At 54.8% G+C, this 16,577-nt stretch overlaps 2 protein-coding genes across 2 annotated transcripts; both read right to left on the bottom strand.

Moving 5' to 3' along the window:
* Positions 1-3,295: 3,295 nt before the first annotated feature.
* Positions 3,296-4,180, bottom strand: TMEM89 (transmembrane protein 89). The gene is made up of 2 exons (XM_065886356.1): positions 3,880-4,180; positions 3,296-3,503 (listed from the first exon to the last, which is right to left on the bottom strand). The coding sequence occupies exons 1-2, from the start codon at positions 4,171-4,173 to the stop codon at positions 3,318-3,320; spliced, it is 480 nt and encodes a 159-aa protein (XP_065742428.1). The 5' UTR covers positions 4,174-4,180; the 3' UTR covers positions 3,296-3,317.
* A 2,492-nt stretch (positions 4,181-6,672) lies between these two features.
* On the bottom strand, positions 6,673-16,495 carry SLC26A6 (solute carrier family 26 member 6). The gene is made up of 21 exons (XM_065885393.1): positions 16,418-16,495; positions 14,479-14,637; positions 14,257-14,396; positions 13,906-14,016; positions 13,194-13,357; positions 12,832-12,996; positions 12,602-12,754; positions 12,204-12,286; positions 11,972-12,119; positions 11,595-11,708; positions 11,346-11,423; positions 10,918-11,013; positions 10,720-10,826; positions 10,482-10,551; positions 9,412-9,504; positions 9,222-9,326; positions 8,789-8,881; positions 7,807-7,986; positions 7,544-7,598; positions 7,152-7,288; positions 6,673-6,928 (listed from the first exon to the last, which is right to left on the bottom strand). Exons 1-21 carry the CDS (start codon positions 16,438-16,440, stop codon positions 6,914-6,916), a joined length of 2,289 nt encoding a protein of 762 aa, XP_065741465.1. The 5' UTR covers positions 16,441-16,495; the 3' UTR covers positions 6,673-6,913.
* Between the last annotated feature and the right edge of the window lie 82 nt (positions 16,496-16,577).

Genomic DNA, 16,577 nt, shown 5'->3' with positions numbered 1-16,577 from the left:
TTCAGCACCTTGGAGTTCTTTTCTACCTGCTAGATTGGATGTGCCTGATTTGAATCAATTTTTGCTCAAATAACTTGAAATTTTTAAACATGCCTCAGTTTATCTTTCAACATTGTCCTTTTATCGTTGGTTTATTTCACTTAGCATGATGTTTATCTATTTATCTGTTGGTGGACATGGGCTGTTTCTACCTTTTGGCTATTGTGAATAATGCTACAACGAACACTCACTGGCATACAAGCATCTGTTTGAGATGCTGCTTTCAATTATTTTGGTATTTACCTAGAAGGGGAATTGCTGGCTCATATGGTAATTATATTTTTAGCTTTTTGAGGAACCACCAAGCAGTTTTCTGTAGTGGCTGTACCATTTTACATTCCTGCCAGCAATGCAAAAGTGTTCTAATTTCTCTACATTCCCACCAATATTTGTTATTCTCCAATAGCCATCCTAATGGGGGTGACATGATATCTCGTGGTTTTGATTTGTATTTCCATAATGACTAGTGATGTTAAGCATCTTTTCATGTGGTTATTGGCCATTTGTATATCTTCTTTAGACAATGTCTATTCAAGTCCTTTGCCCATTTTTGAATTTGTTTGTTTTTTTGTTGTTGAGTTGTAGGAATTCTTTAGGTATTCTGGATATTAGTCCCTCCTTAGATATATGATTTGCAAATATTTTCTTCCATTTTGTGAGCTGTCTTTTTACTCTCTTAATAGTGTTCTATGATGCACAAATTTTTTATTTATCTATTTTTTCTTTTGTTACCTGTTCTTTTAATGTCATACTTAAGAAATCATTGCCTTCTCCAAGATTATGAAGATTTCCATCTATGTTTTCTTCTAAAAGTTTTATAGTTTTAACTTTTAAATTTAAATCTTTGATCCTTTTTACTTAATTTTGTATATGATGTAAGGTAAGGGTCCAACTTCATTCTTTTGCATGTGGATATTCAGTTTTCTCAGCACCATTTTTTGAAAAGACTATCTTTTCCCCACTAAATGGTCTTTGCACTCTTGTTGAAAATCAACTGAATATATATGTGAAGGTTTATTTCTGGGCTTTCTATTCTATTTCATTGGTCTATATGTCTATTCCTATGCCAGCACCACACTGTTTTGATTACAGTGCCTTTGTTGTACATTTTGGAAATCAGAAAGTTTGAGTCCTCCAACTTTGTTCTTCTTTTCCAAGATCGTTTTGGCTATTCAGGGTCCCTTGAGATTCCATATAAATTTTAGGATGGGTTTTTCTATTTCTCTTATAAAACACCATTGGGATTTTCACTGGGATTACACTGAATCTGTAGACCACTTTGGGTAGTATTGCCATTTTAACAGTATTAAGTCCTCCAATCAAAGAACATGGAATGTCTTTCTATTTACTTAGGTCTTTTAAAATTTCTTTCAGCAATGTTTTTCAGCAAGAAGAAATCAGGTGGCACCTTCAGCACTTCACTTGGAAATTTTTTCTGCTAAATATTAAAGTTCATCATTTACAAGTTCTGCTTTCCATCCAAATACGGGTTATGATTCCACTAAGCTTCCCACAACTATTTAACAAAGATTCCTTTTACTCCTGGTTTCCAATAACATGTTCCTAATTTTCTTCTGAGCCCTCAATGGCAGCATTCTTAATGTCCAAATTTCTGCTAACAGTTGTTTGAAGGTAGTTTTGGCTTTTTCTGTTATGCTCCCTGACATTCTTCCAGACTTTGCTCACTGCCCAATTCCAAAGCCATTTCCACATTTTTAGGATTTGTTACAGCAGTACCTCTCACTCTTGATACCAATACTTAGTAGTTTTCTATTGCTGCCATAACAAATCACCACAGACTTAATGGCTTAGAACAAAACAAATTTATTATCTCACAGCTCTGTAGGCCCAAAATCCAACATGGATGTCATTGGGCTAAAATCAAGACATTAGCAGGGCTGTGTTCCTTTCTGGAGGTCCTAGGGGAGAATATGTCCTTGGTCATTCAGTTTATTGGCAGAAGTTAGATCATAGTGGTTGAAGGACTGAGGTTTCTGTTTTCTTGCTGCCTATCACCCAAGGGTCATTCCTAGCTTCTAGAGGCCATCTGAATTCCTTGGATCTTTGGGTGGTAGAAGATCTCTTCTACCACCTTCAAAGCCAGCAGCAGAGGATTATTAGTACCTCTCACACTTTGAATCCGACCAACTCTCCTGCCCTCCTCTTCCACTTTTAAGGGCTCATGAAATTACACTGGGCCCACCAAAATAATCCAGAATAATCTTCCCATTTTAATGTCTTTAACTTAATTCCATCTGCAAAATCCTCTTTGCCATGTACTGTAAAATATTCACAGACTCCAAGGACATCTTGAGGGCCATTATCCTGCCTACCACAGCCTCCCTAGGAGACACCAACTCCTGTCTCTTCCCAGCCTGCCCTCTCCTGTGTTCCAGAATTCCTTCTTTTCCCTGAAATCCTGACCATCTTATAGTTCATGGAAGAGGTCAAGGTCTCTTTCCCCACCTGGTCCTTGTTTGTGCTTATCCTTCTGACTGGAGCACTCTCCCCCTCCTCTCATCACCCCACTCACCCTTCAGGTCCCAGCAGTCAGCCCACACCTGCCCTACTCCAACTGGCTCAGCACAACTCTGCAGAGGAATTGAGTTTTTGAGTCGGCTTCATCACCACCTCTACCCTCCCCTATTTGTGAGTGGGTGAGGGAGGAGCCTGTTCTGTTCATCAGCAGATCCTGATGCCTATGGTAGAAGGAAGGGAGGAAGCAGGTGAGGGCCCCTTTGGGGAGGTTCAGCCCTCATCCCACTTCCAGGGGCTTTAGAGCAAGGGCCACTTAGGTGCCAAAGCATGTTTGAGATGTCACAAAGATGAAGGCAGCCAGGGCCCTCCCTCTACCCCCAGCCCCAGCTCAGGCCTCGCAGGCTCAACCAGGAGCCCTAGCTCCTGACTCAGCCAGGTGGTCACCTCTGGGCTGCCCTCTCTGGACCACCCACATCTGCCCTGATGGCCAAGTCTTCTCCCACCACACTGGGGGCCCCTGAGGAGCCCCAGAGGAGCAGTTGTATTTATGAGTGGGATCCCTAGAGAGGAGGGGTCAGTTGGTGTGGGCAATGGAGCAGGGTGAGCCAGCCTGGGCCCCACCTGCCCAGCCATTGATGGGCACCGAGGCCTCGATGGGTGTGCTGGCTCTAAAAGTAGAAAAGGGGCACAGGGTCCAGACAGGCCTGGAGAGAATAAGACACACAGACCTGAGCCTGGCTCAGAGCCTCAGGCCATCCCCGCCCCAACAAGCCACCAGGCAAAGAGAGGAGTATGTTGGGTCACCCGCTCTGGGCAGGAGTCCCCTTTATTTGGGTTCGCTGCTGGGAGGCTAGACGCTGCAGATGGCCCTCAATATGGACCAGGAGGGCATCCAGCATATGCAGGACCCCAAGGAGTAGGGCACGGTCTGAGATCGGGGCCCGTCGTTTCCAGGGTGCACAGGGGTTAGCCGTCACCTGCGGATGCTGAGGATAGGACCAAAAGGCAGGAGTGAGAACAGAGGAACAGGACAGAGGTGTGGTGGGAAAGGGGACTTAGGGTGATGGAGGATCGTGGAGGGTCTGTTGTGGCCTAGTATGGTCATGGGGCCCCTGGAGGCTAGATGAGGAATAGGGATATTAAAGAGGGAGGATGGGGCAGGGTACTACCCATGGGAAATGGCCAGGGACTGTTGGGTGTGGACAGATGTAGGGACGCTGGGGTGTGAGTGATGGGGCAGGGGCGGGGGAGGGGTAGCAGGAGGCTCAGAAGACATGAGTGGGAGGATGGGTAGAGAATTATGAGCTCATTGGGTATGAACAGAAGTAGGAGGCTGTGGGGACAGAGCAGTGCCATGCTCACCTCACTCTTAGTGGCCTGTGAGCGCCGTCGTTGCATCACCGCACGGCTGAGCATCAGCATCATGGTAGTGGCGACGGTGACCCCAGCCACTGGGTAGATGCGGTTCACCCCCAGGCCCATCCAATGGCCAGGACACCCCAGGCTGCCCTTGCAACCCTCCAGGCTGTTTGGCTGGCACCCCCAGGGCTGTAAGTCCAGCCCCACCTGGTACCACAGGGGCCGTGACCAGGTGTGGGTGCGGACAGGCATCGCTAGCAGAAGCAGCCATGGCAGGAAGGACTGTGCGTGCAGCATGACTGCTGCCAGTACTAGGGGCCGGAACCTGGGCGCCTGGCAACGGGCAAACACTCCTCCCCCAGGGGCAGGTGAGGCGGTAGGTTCCAGCTGGGCCCATGGCTTTCAGGAGGAGTGGCCTGGCCAGAAAATATGGGGCGGGGTGGGTGGGGTGGGATTCCAGGGCAGGGAGGAGGGCAGGCTTGGGGCCCAGGAATGAAAGAATGCCTCCTTCCCCCTCTCCCTCCTCCTCATCTAATATACATCTAACATGCTCTCCACCAGTGGCAGCACCAACCCCAGGCCAATCAAGCTAAGCACACACAGCTGCTCCCTGCTCCCCTATGCCCAGACTCAGCCCCGTGGTCCACATCACAGCACAGTGAGCACTCAAAAATGTGGGTGCGCACTCTGAATAAAGCCTGAAGGCTCACCCTGGCCTGTGAGGTGCTCTGTGCTCTGGTCTCCCCTCCTGCCTCTTGTAGGCCTCCCTGGTGTTCCTTGAACACACCTGCTGTTCCCTACACTAGGAGCACTGTCCTAGAAAGAGAACTCTCACAGCTGCATTTCAGCTCAAGTGTCACCTGCTCCCTGAGTCTCCCTCCCATGACCATCCTGGGTAACACAGTCCCTTCTCTTTCACGTGACCCTGTTTTATTTATTTATTTGGCCGCATTGTGGCATGTGGGATCTTAGTTCCCCGACCAGGGATTGAATCCATGCGCCCTGCAATGGAAGCGCAGAGTCTTAACCACTGGACTGCCAGGGAATTCCTGACCCTGTTTCATTTTCTTCAAAGCATTTCCAAGTACAGGTATACCTTGGAGATACTGTGCTTTGGTTCTAGACCACAATAAAGCGAGTTGCACACATTTTTCAGTTTCCCGGTGCATATAACAGTTATGTTTACACTACACTGTAGTCTATTAAGCGTGCAGTAGCATTATGTCTAAAAAAAAGTACATACCTTAATTTAAAAAAACACTTTATTGCTAAAAATTGCTAACCATCATCTGAGCCTTCAGCGAGTCACAGTAGTAACATCAAAGATCACTGATCACAGATCCTCCTAACAAATAATAATGAAAAAGTTTGAAATACTTTGAGAATTACCACAATGTGACAGCGACATGCAGTGAGCAAATGATGTTGGAAAAATGGCACCAAAAGACTTGATTGACTCAGGGTTGCCATAAACTTTCAATTTGTAAAAAACACAGTATCGGTGAAGTGCAATAAAACAAGGTCTGCCTGTATCTGCAAGTTCACGTTTGAGGTTTACCTTCCACTCCAGTACATAGGATCACTTAACCAGTATTTACCAAGCACTTCCTTGTGCCCGGCGCTGTTCCTGGTGTCTGGAGGCAGTGTGACAAAGGGCCCTGACTTCCTGGGCAAGGTTTTGGGGGTGGGGAAAGGACAGATGATTTGCGAACACAGAGCAGGGCAGTGACACAGGCCAGGATAGAAACAGCCAGGCAAGGGGTGCCTCTGTGACTTGCAGGGCAGGACAGCCTCTGTCCACTGGTCTAGCACAGAGCCCAGGACCTGGTCGGGACCTGCGAATGGCAGGCTCACTTGTTTTGGCAGGTGACGTGAGCCCAGCACTGTTGCAAGCTGTTCGTGGCATTTACTCATTTAATACTCATTGAGGAACCCATGAAGTGGGTACTATTACCATTTCTGCTCTCCTGATGAGGATACGGAGGCCTAGAAAGGTTCGACCCCCCGACCCTGGCCTCCAGTCACTCAGTATTAGCTGGCCTGAAGGCCCATTGCTGCCCACTGGGCCACATGCCCAGATGTTGGTGTTTTATGGTAGAAATCAACACGTGGTTCTTGGCTGACGGGGACCCTCAAAGCCCAGGTGATCTAATTATACAAATAAGCATTTTTCCCAAGTAAATCAATCATGCACATTCTTTCCTTTCTTTTCTTTTCTTTTTTTTTTCCTTCTGGCTGCACCGTGCTGCTTGTGGGATCTTAGTTCCCCAACCAGGGATCGATCGAACCCTCACCCTTGACAGTGAAAGCGTTGAGTCCTAATCACTAGACTGCCAGGGAATTCCCATATTCTTACTTCTCAGTGCAGACCGGCAACACCTGTGAATACCCTGTGCTTCCTCAGCTGGTTGCTCAGGTGTTCACACCACACCCTCCAGGGGCTGCCCAGTAGCGCCAGGCCTGCCCTGCACCTCATCAGGGGTCCCTGAGAACAGGTCATTCCTGAGAAGCAGCTCTGATTCCAACCATTTTACAGCTGAGGACACAGGTGCCGAGGGCTGTGCCTGGCTGGGGAGGAACTTGGACCTGGGACGCCCCCCTCCCTGGGCCTAGCCCTGAAGCTCTCCCTCCTGCTCCACACTCCCCCTGCCTGACCCTGCCCTCCCCGAACTTTCCCCCCAGCTTCCAACCCCAATTCCCATTTTGGGGCACAAGAAGGGTCAGGAGCCAGGGCTATGGACTATATACCCTTGCCCCTGCCAAGGTCCCACCAAGCCACAGCAGAGCCTGGCATTGGGCAAACAAATCTTTATTCCTGAGGCTAAAAACATGCATGCTCCTCCAACTTGGCCAGTACCTTATCCCAGGCCTAGAGCACTGAACTTGGAGTCCCAGAACCTCCATCCCTGAGTTATGTGCGTGCGTACGGAGGGGACTCCTGAGTGACATCTGGAGGCAACCCAGGGGTAGGGGGTCCTCATGGGTAACCGGTCGCAACCTCCAGAGGTGGGCAGTCTCAGGCAGGGTGGCATCACGGTCAGAGTTTGGTAACCTGGGCAGGGAGAGGAGGAGAGGCTCCTGTCAGTTTCTGAAGGACACGTACTACCCCCTCCCCCGGGAGCAGCTTCCTCTAAAGGCAGGAGGGGAAGGCAGTGGATCCACTGGGGGCAGAGCTAATCAGAGCCATCCAGGAAGGGTGGACTTCCTGGAAATGGGGTCAGGATGGGACAAGCAGTAGATAAACAAAAAGAGCTCAGCAACAGAGCTCAGCTCACCAAAACAGGGTCGACGGGGCTGGACCTTGGGTGTTGGAGTGCAAAGATGACAGCATCGTGGACAGAGGCAAACAGATGCTGCTTGGTGATAGATGCATCGAAGAAGTGCCCCGCCTCAAGCTGCGTGACCACGGGAGCTGTAGGCAAGGAGTTGGTCTCCCCTGACCCGCAGAACCCCCAGGAACACCCAGGCACTGGTGGAATGTCACCCTGACCACCACCCCTGAGGCTTATAGCTAAACCCCAACTCTTGACCCTTGACCCCTCCCTCCCAGGACACCTCTGACCTCCAGTTTCAGAGAAAGACTTTTTCCTTGTGCTGCCTGGCAGATTCCTTGGCCAGAATCCCCACCCCCTCCCCGGACTGCTCTTGCTGTGTCCACCCCACGCACAGTGGCAGGCGGCCATGTACACCTCCACCTCGATCTCCCGGAAGTCACGGAAAATCTGCAGCAGAAAAGGGGGCCAGACTCAGAGGGAGGCTCAGGGGCTCCGAAGGGGGACTTGGGCAGGCTGGGGGGGAAGGGAGTTCAGAGGGGGAGCTCAGGGGGTTGGGGGTTAGGCTCAGAGGGCTCTTGGAGCTAGTTATGGGGTCAGGGCTGAAGGGCCTTGTCCTCCCCCAAGGCCCTTCTTAGGGGTGCCCCCAGCCCCTTACATTCTTCAGGCTCTTGAGACACACAGTGTCCACGAAGGAAAGGGAACTCAGGTCCAGGATGAGGCTGTGGAAATCTGGCTGAGGCAGGCCCAGGGTCTTCAGTGAGGACATGTCTGGGGCCTTGGCATCTTCTTGACCCCTGGCTGCTGTATCCTCTAGCTCAGTCCCTGCGCTCACCTGCTGGGAAACCAGACACACTGCAAGGGCCGCCCACGGTGGGTGAAGGCAGGGAACATACGCAGACGTGCAGAGACACACAGGATCAGACGTGTAAACGGCCACGTATATGGGGCATGCAGTGGACACATGAGGATATGGAGACAGGGAGCCTGTATGTAAAGACAGGAGGGACACATGGGGACACACAGGGGAGGCTGCCCAGACTCCGGGAGTACACACAGACACACATCTACTGCTCTGTTACTTCCTGGGCCCATACTTAATAGGGACACTTAAGAAGGAAGGGCATCAGAGACCACACCCCATCCTCAGTCAGCCAGAGTGACTGACTGAGGATGGGGACAAACCAAAAGAGACACACGGACACACGTGCACACACAGATATCCTGGCACCCTGCCTGAGTCTTTTTTGTGGGGAGGGGGGCGCTGCACGGCATGTGAAACTTCCCTGACCAGGGATGGAACCCATGGCCCCTGCACTGGGAGCGTAGAGTCTTAACCACTGGCCTGCCAGGGAAGTCCTGCCTGAGACTCTAATTGAGATTCATGTCCCCTTTGATCCCAGATTTTTCCCACATGCCCAATCCTTCCCCCTGCCCACGAATACAGACTGCAGGGTCTTGTAGAATTCACAAATTCAAGGTCTTTGGCTAGGCCTCAGATTACAGACCAGAGAGCCACAAGCAGAATTCATATCACTAGAGATCTCCCTGTAGAGCATCTGATCCATCACTCCACTCCACACATGGGCACTCTCATCCCTGCAGCTCATGGTTGGCTCCTCTCCCACCTCCAGCCTCACCTTGGCCTTGGAGCCCTCCACATCGTTGCTCTCAATGTCTGTGACACTGGTGTTGACATTGATGGAAATGGAAGTGCCCTTGGAGGCGGCAGCCTAGGCCAGGAAAGAGGTGTCCCAGCTGTCATATGACAACCAGGCCACGCAGGCCTGGTGTCGTCCCCTGGCTTTGGGCAGGCAGGTGGACTAGGAGCTGAAGCTTGGGACCCAGGGCAGCCAGGCTGAAGGCTGTGGGGTTCTGACCTACTTTGGAAAGAGGACTGTGATGGTTAACGCCACCATTGGCTTAGGAGGCAGGAGAAAAACAAGACTGCCCGCAGAACCCTGACCTGCAGGGTCACTGGGGGCATCAGGGAGAGAGGAGGAGGGATGAAGAATGAGGGTGAGAAGCCAGGAGGCTGGGAGAAAGGCCGGGTGGGGTCAGAAGGGCCCCTGCCTGTTTCGGGAGCTTATTCTCTTTCTGAAGTCGCTTCAGCTTTAGCTCCTGCTTCCTGAGCAGTTTCTTCTTCTGGGAGATGAGGTGGTCCACGTTCACACCGCACTAGAGCAAAGGGCAGGGCAGGGGATGTGGACACTGGGGAGGTAAGAGACCCTCTGCCCCTCCCCCTGTGGACCCCAGGCCTCACCCTCTGCTTCAGCATGTCACTGTAGAGCTCAGCATTGGCAAAGTACATGGTGGCCGAGGAGCGGAAGACCTTCACGCCCGGGACCTCCCTGGCCTGGGGATAGGTCAGGTTGGGGGTGGCTGAGCCCTCGTCCCTCCTAGCTGCATCTTGCTCTCTTTCTTTCCTCCCCTGTGTACCCCGGTACCTGCCGTCATCAACCCTCTGCTTCCCAGCCAACAGAGGCCCGGCCTGTAGGCCATGCCCTCCCAGGAGCTGGTGGGGTCATCCTGACCCCTCAGCTGGGCCTGTCAGAGCTGCTGCTTCTTCCTCCAGGGCATCCTGAACCTCTCCCACCCCATCTCCCCTGTCCTTCTGCCAATACCCAGGCCAGGTTTCAATGGCTCTTAGCTTCCGCTTGGGTCTCCAACCCCAGCACTGGGGTCTGTTTTCTGTATGTGGACAGAGAGACCCTCCTCAACTGCCAGCCCAGCCAAGCCTTCCCCGGGTCCCACCCCGCTCAGGACACTCCAGGTCTCTGCTCGGCCTCTGGGCCTGAACAATATCCCTGTGCTACCCCCCACCTCCCTTTCCATCCAGCTGAGCTTCTCCACTCATGTCCTTCCCTCACTCTGCCTCATCATACTATGCTCAGCCTTCAAGGCTCCATCAGGGAAAATGAGCTCACTTTATTCCAGAGCCCCCACTTTTGTTCCCAGGGCTTGACATGAGACTTCTCAGGAGGTAAAGGACGGAGATTCAGTAACCCCACTGATCAGGTCAGCAAAGAGTCTCCCCTACATCCTCGTGCCCCAGATCCTACCCCTCTACATTCCTGACCCAGGGCTACTCTGCAGGATGGGGCTTGTACTGCTGCCTCTAAGACAGACTCCTCCCCCAGGCCCTAAGGCCCATACTCTGAGTATGGGGGTCAGAGACCCAAATTCCTCCCTTGAAATTCCAAGGACCAAAGCACCCTTAGCACCCCACCCCCATGTCCTTGCCAAGTACGCAAGGACCTGATAAGGGATGGCCCCGTCTGCCTCTGTCCTACCCCATCCACGCCATCCTCTGGCTTAGCCCCTGCCACTCACTTCTGAGTACTCTGCCACATCTCTGTAAATATCTGTGTCTGGCACCTGCCCCAGGACAGCGTAGTGGGGCCTGTGAAAGAGAGAGTGTGAGAAGAGGGGGGCATTAAGAGAGGGGGCAATGAGGGGGTTCTAAGGAGCCTTGGGTCATCCCCCAAAATGTGGGAAAGCTGGGGGAAACCAATGTGGACCTCACTCCCTCACCAGTCGGAATGAGGGGGGAACCAAAGGGGTGACTCACAGCTGTGTGCGGACCACCACGAGCAGCAGGGAGAAGACTACCGCAACTGCCAGGCCAAGGTCCAGGTTCAGCAGGATGGTAGCCACAAAGGTCACCAGCCAGATAAGCTAAAAACAGAAGGGTAGCAGTCAACAGGGTCTAGAAGGGTCACTGGGGCTGAAGGCCCTGACCCCACCCCTGGGCTCCCAGGCCTCTCACCAGATCCACTCGATTTGCCTTCCAGAGGGAGCATATGTCGGTGAACTGCATCAACATGCCCTTCAGGTTCACAATGATGACAGCAGCCAGGACTGCCTGCGGGAGGGGGAGGGTCACCAGGAGCTACTGAGAGGTGCAGGACGCTGACAACTCTGACCACCTGGCATAAGCCAGACTGTCCTCAAGCACCTGGGTATGACCCCGAATGACACTAACCACCTCCTGCCCCCGAACCTAACAACTTGGGTCTGACTCTCAAAGGTTCTTACCCCTGACTGTCGACTCCAAATCTCAACCAGAGATCTCAAGCTTGAAAAACAGGGCATGACCCTGTATCCCTCCCCCTCACCCAGGCCCTGACTGACTGATCTGAGTCCCTGGCCTGGCCAAGGCCCTCAAGCCTGGCTGGGTACGGGACGGCAGCTCACCTTGGGCAGGTCTTGGAAGAGTTCTCCAAGTTTGACGATGATAATGAGGATGAAGAGGGAGGAGATGGCTCCAGCCACCTGTACAGTGGGAGTGAGCGGGCAGATGAGTGGGCTGGAGTGTAAGGGAGAAGAAGGCGAGAGCAGGGGGGAAGGGGGAGTAGCGGGGAGGGGGGAAAGCAGGGGGTAGGACCACCCAGGCAAAGCAGTGTGTGTGTAGATGCACACCTGCAGCCCACACCTGCAGCCCACCTGTGTGTTGCCCCCGGTGCTCTCCTGTACCAGGCTCCGAGACATAGAGCAGCTCACAGGGAAGCACTGAAAGATGCCCCCGATGAGGTTACTGAGGCCAAGTGCCACCAGCTCCTGAGGGGGGTAGTGCAGGTGTCAGGACACATCACTAGCAGTGCGTGGTCACTGTGTCCAGGCCTATGCATCCCCAACCTCCATCCGCACTCAAAGACTTGGCCACTGTCCCATGTGTCCTGCTCTCCCACCCTCAGTCCCCCATGTGGCCCCAGCACATCTGTTTGCTGTTTCCCTGTCTCCCACCTGATACTCCATCCCCCCAAGCCCTGGGGTCTCTGTACACCTGCCTGCTCCGTGTCCCACAATCCCATTCCCCAGACCTGGTTGCTGTCCACCCGGTAGCCATGCCTCAGGGCGAAGATCTTCCCCAGCGAGATGGCAATGGCGAAACCAACCACAGCGATGGCGAAGGCATTTCCCACAAGCCTTGCGAACAGCTGGGGGCTGGGGGCCACTGGGGGCACCAGCCTGTGAGGGGCATCTGTGAGGCCAAAGGAATGTTGTGGCCCTGGCCACCCAACCCTCCCTGACCTGACAGGGGCCGGAGCTCACCCTGCAGGGATTTTGCCCACGACATCCACCCCAAATCTGTGCTGCAGTCCCACGCCGTAGGAGATGCCTGTGGCCCCGATGAGCTGCAGGGAGAGGACAGAGTCAGGGGAGGTAGGTGCTGGCACCACCATTAAGGGGGATGGAGAAATCACTTTGGGCGTAAAGAGAGAGGCCTGAAGCAAAACCTTCAGAGGGGTGGGCAGAATTCAGCGATAGGGTAAAAGATGGACACCACCATTTTGGGGAAAGGGAGATGCTGTCAGGGGCTGTCGGCTGTGGTCCCCCCAGTCCTCAGTGCCCACGCCAACTAGTCTTTAACTATCTGGGGGACGCCCACACAGCAGGGACTCCTCACTTGCCCTTCCTCCTGCCCCCCTCCCCCCCACCAGAATTCAAACCGTGAGCAGCTCCCCGGGGAGCGGCATGGGCAGTTGTCGCCGCAGCTTGTCATTGAACAGCTTCACCAGCACGAGAACCACCCCTGCCACAACTGCGGTGACCATGGTGCCGACCACAGTCTGGGGCAGCTTCCAGCAGACCTCGAGTACTGTCTGAGGGGAGGGGGGGTCACAGCCAGCACTCAAGGTCCTCGACCCACCCACCCTTCCCTCCTCCTACCCTCACTCACATAGATGAGGGACAGTGGCCCAGAGCGGCTGTTCAGATGGAGGCCAAACACATACTTGAGCTGCGAGACGAAGACCTGCACAGACGCGGCTGTGGTATAGGCTCGGACCAGAGGCTCTGACAGATAGGTGACCACGAAGCCGAAATGGACCAGGCCCAGCCCCACCTGTGGGGTACACAGGGCAGTCAGGGGAGGAGAGGGTCCTAGGGGTGGCCGGAGCAGAGCCCAGGGCAGGTGGGAGCAGAGGGGGATGAGTGATGATGAGGAGGAGGATGGTGATGGCCAAACACTCAGGGGACCTGGCAAATGGAGTGAGGGGTGGGTCTGGCAGTCAGGGGCCTGTACTCCTAACTGCTCCGCACCTGTAAGAGGCCAACAAGGACGCTGAGTGTGGAGGCCACCTGCACCCGAGCAGCATCTCTGGCCGCCACATCAACAGTGGAGTTCGAGGCCTGCAGGAAGGCTTCATCTGGAGCCAGTGATTCTGTCACACTGCCCACCATCACGGACATGACAGCAAAGGTGCCTGCAGGGGCAGATCAGGGTGGTCTGAAGGGGAGGGGGCACTGCCCTGCCCTGGAGTCCTGGTCTTAAGGGAGAGGCCAGGAGACACCCAGTTCTAGACCAATATCCTTAGACTTGCTGTGCAAATAGAGGCAGTGCTAGCAGTCAGGTATGAACTCTAAGTTCAAAGGCTCTTGAGCGTGGCTAGAAATGTTGGCCCTGCATCATCTACCTTGTCCCACCAGTATTCACTGGCTCAGGACCACTCCCCCTGTGAAAAGTGGAATGGGGAAGGGGGCATGGCCTGCCTCAGGCTCTCAGGTCTGTGCCAAGTCTGGGCCCCTTGAGATGCTTCGCCCACCCATATCCTCCTGGGCCAGGGCCTCTAGGTAACCTGAATCTGTCTCCACGGTCAGAGGCCCAGTCCTGCCTGGAATGACCCTTGGGCCAGTCTCCCACTGGCCCAGCATCGATGCCTCCCTCCCTGTTCCCTGCGTTTCCTTGCCCTGCTCAGCCCTCCCTCACCCTGTCCTCCGTGGGGAATATGGGCATCCTCCTGGCTCCACTCACCCACGGAGATGTGCCGGGAAGTGCCGAACAGGAAATAGATGAAGACAGGATAGAAGGAGCTGTAGAGGCCAAACACGGGGGGCAGTCCAGCCAGGAGGGCATAGGCCAGGCCTGGAGGTGGAATGGTAGCAATGTAGACTTGGAGGCCAGGGTCTTGAAAGGATGAGGAAATCCCAGCCCTGGGTCATGGGCCATAGTTCCAGGGGCAGGGATCTTGTTTCTGGCTTTTGGCGGAGGGGTGGGGGAAGGCAGGGGCAGGCAGTGGTTCACAGATTACAGGCCAGGGCCTTGAAGGGTCGGGGTTATCATCCAAGGGTTAAGGGTACAGTCTCCAGGTCAAGGGTGGCTCACCCTGTGGTAGCTGCATAATGGCCACACTCAGGCCAGACAACAAGTCACCCAGAAGCCAGTCACGCACAGGATACTGGGGTAGCCAGGCCAAAACTGGGAAGTACTGGAGCAGAAGGGCTCGGGCCCGAGCATGGGAGCACCTGGGGACACAAGGGTAGGTATCACAGACAGGGGCTACCTGAGTCCTGCCAGTGCCCCCAGTCCCCCCGACCTCAGCCTTACCGAAACCAGGTTCGCCATTGGAGGGTCCCAGTTGCTGAGCTCCGGCTCCCCTGCTCCTCCAGCTGTTCTTGGTTCAGCAGTGGCCGCTCCACACGGTAATCTCGCCTCCTCAGCTCCATTGCCTGCGTTGTGGACAGCAGTGCCTGTGTGTCCCTCTGTCTGGGTGGTGAGGCCAGAGACACAGTGAGGGCACTCCTGGCCCAACCTCCCCTAGACCTCCACCTGGGACCACAGAGTCACCCACCTGACTTTTCTAGGTCCCAAGATCTAGGTAGGTCCAACCCCCCAGCTGGCTCCTGCAGGCCCTATGCCCAGGCCCAGGCAGGGGCAGTACCTGAACTTTGGCTGGTGGAAGACTCTTGCTGGGCCAAAGTCTCCCCCAAAGAGGCAGCAGGATGAACACAAGCCACACTTCAGTCCAGCCCTGAGTGTTCACCAATCTAGGTTCCAGGCTGACTGTCCCTCCCAGCCCCCTCCCCCCAGCCCCAACTCTTCTCCAGCCAATCCCAGTCCAGTCCGAGTCCTTATCCAGCTGCCCCACGAGCCCAGCGCATGCTGTCTGAGAGCACACGCAAAGAAGGAATCCAGCAAACCAGGCAAGTCTCTCTTCACATGAGAAGGCTCTATGAGAAGGAAAGTGTTGGGGCTAAGATTGCCCCCGGGCCTCCAGCCACAGGGTCCAGGTTGTAGACCTGGACAAGCTCAGGCCTAATCTGGGAAAGCCAGGGGATGGCTCTCACCGGGAGGGAGAGTTTTCCCCCTGGAAAGAGAAGCCCCCATTTCAAGGGGGGACAATCTCACCTGGGAATAGATCTCCAGGAGGATCTCGCCTAAGGAGAAGCTCTCACCTGACAGGAAAGTTTTCACCAGCTAGGTAAGTTCTGTCCTGGGGAGAAACTCTGATCTGCCCAGTGGCTACCACCTGATTAAGGGAAAAGATCTCACTTGGGAATAGGAGATCTGGAGGGGGAGTGCTTACCTGGGGGAAAGTTTTCACTAGCAGGGAAAGTTTTCACCTGCCAGGAAGGTTCTCGTCTGGAGAGTATTCTCACCTAAGGGAAGCTCTGACCTGGGGGAGGCTCCCACCTGTAATGGGAGAAAACTCTCACCTGGGAATGGATCTCAGAGGGAGGAATCTTACCTGGAGGGAAGCTCTCCCCTGCCGGGAAAGGCTTCACCTGTCAGGAAAGTTCTGATCTGTGAGAAGCTCTGACCTACGGTGAGGTTCCCACCCGAGGGGCAGGAGCTCACCTGGAAAGGGCCCCTAACCTGGATGTCCCCGTTGGAGGATGGAGTGGAGTGGGTGCAAGGACGATCCTCAGAGACTCTTGACATTGCCGGCTCACAGAGATCTTTGAGCCCCGTGGCCCCTCCTCTGTGAGTCACTCGAGGTCTTTAAGGGCTCCCACTCCCGCCACCCCTCCCCCTCCCCCCCGTCGAACCCGTGCTTGGAGGGAGGGGCTTAGATCCTTGACCCCTCCCTCTAGTAGGGCCCAGCGGCCAGAAGGGCCGCAGCGCACATTCCTGGACCAGTTGCATCCCTGGGTGGACCCAGGCCCCGGCTATGGACACTCTAGCAGCCACGTCCCGGGCCCCAACGCGCCGCACCGGCGCACCTCCTGGGCCGAGGCTCCTCTGCACACAGCCGCCGGGAGGCGGCCCCAGCTAGCCCTCGGACGGCGCTCGAGCGGCTTTCCGCACAGCCCGCAGGGGCTGGGTTCGCGCCGGCTCCCGCCCCATCCCTCGCTACGGTTGGGCAGCCGCCTGCAGAAAATCGACAAAGCGGTAAACCGAGGCGCGGCAGGCGGGAAATGCCTGCTCGGGACTCGGCGGTACCCCTTCCGAGCTAACCCAAGCCGGTCGCCTGCTCGGGGGCCAAGGGGTGGCCCGCGCCTCGTGGACTCGAACACTGGGAACCGGGACCGCGCCCTGCACTCACCCCGGTGCTTCCGACAGCCCCATGGCGGGTGAGCAAACCGAGAGGCGGTAGTCCTCTCAGCTGGAGGGAGAGGCCGCTGCTGCCTGAAAGGCAGGGCCGGGACGGGGGGCGAGGCCTGAGGCGCGCTCCCAGGGGCCAATCCCCGGGCAGGACGGGGAAG

The sequence above is a fragment of the Phocoena phocoena genome, chromosome 10, assembly GCF_963924675.1.
Source record: "Phocoena phocoena chromosome 10, mPhoPho1.1, whole genome shotgun sequence".
Taxonomy (NCBI): Eukaryota; Metazoa; Chordata; class Mammalia; order Artiodactyla; family Phocoenidae; genus Phocoena; species Phocoena phocoena.
The sequence above is the reverse complement of the archived record's forward strand: the minus strand, read 5'-3'. Positions and strand labels throughout refer to the sequence as shown.

Bases quoted from the DNA above. Each gene is read 5' to 3' on its own strand.
- TMEM89 (XM_065886356.1), bottom strand. From the start codon at position 4,173: ATGCTGCACGCACAGTCCTTCCTGCCATGGCTGCTTCTGCTAGCGATG. The intron at 3,504-3,879 runs GTGAGCATGGCA...TCCTATCCTCAG, and splicing joins CACAGGCCACTAAGAGTGAG to CATCCGCAGGTGACGGCTAA.
- SLC26A6 (XM_065885393.1), bottom strand. From the start codon at position 16,440: ATGGGGCTGTCGGAAGCACCGGG. The intron at 14,638-16,417 runs GTGAGTGCAGGG...CTCACCACCCAG, and splicing joins GGGCTGTCGGAAGCACCGGG to ACAGAGGGACACACAGGCAC. The intron at 11,014-11,345 runs GTGAGCTGCCGT...CCCCTCCCGCAG, and splicing joins TCTTCCAAGACCTGCCCAAG to GCAGTCCTGGCTGCTGTCAT.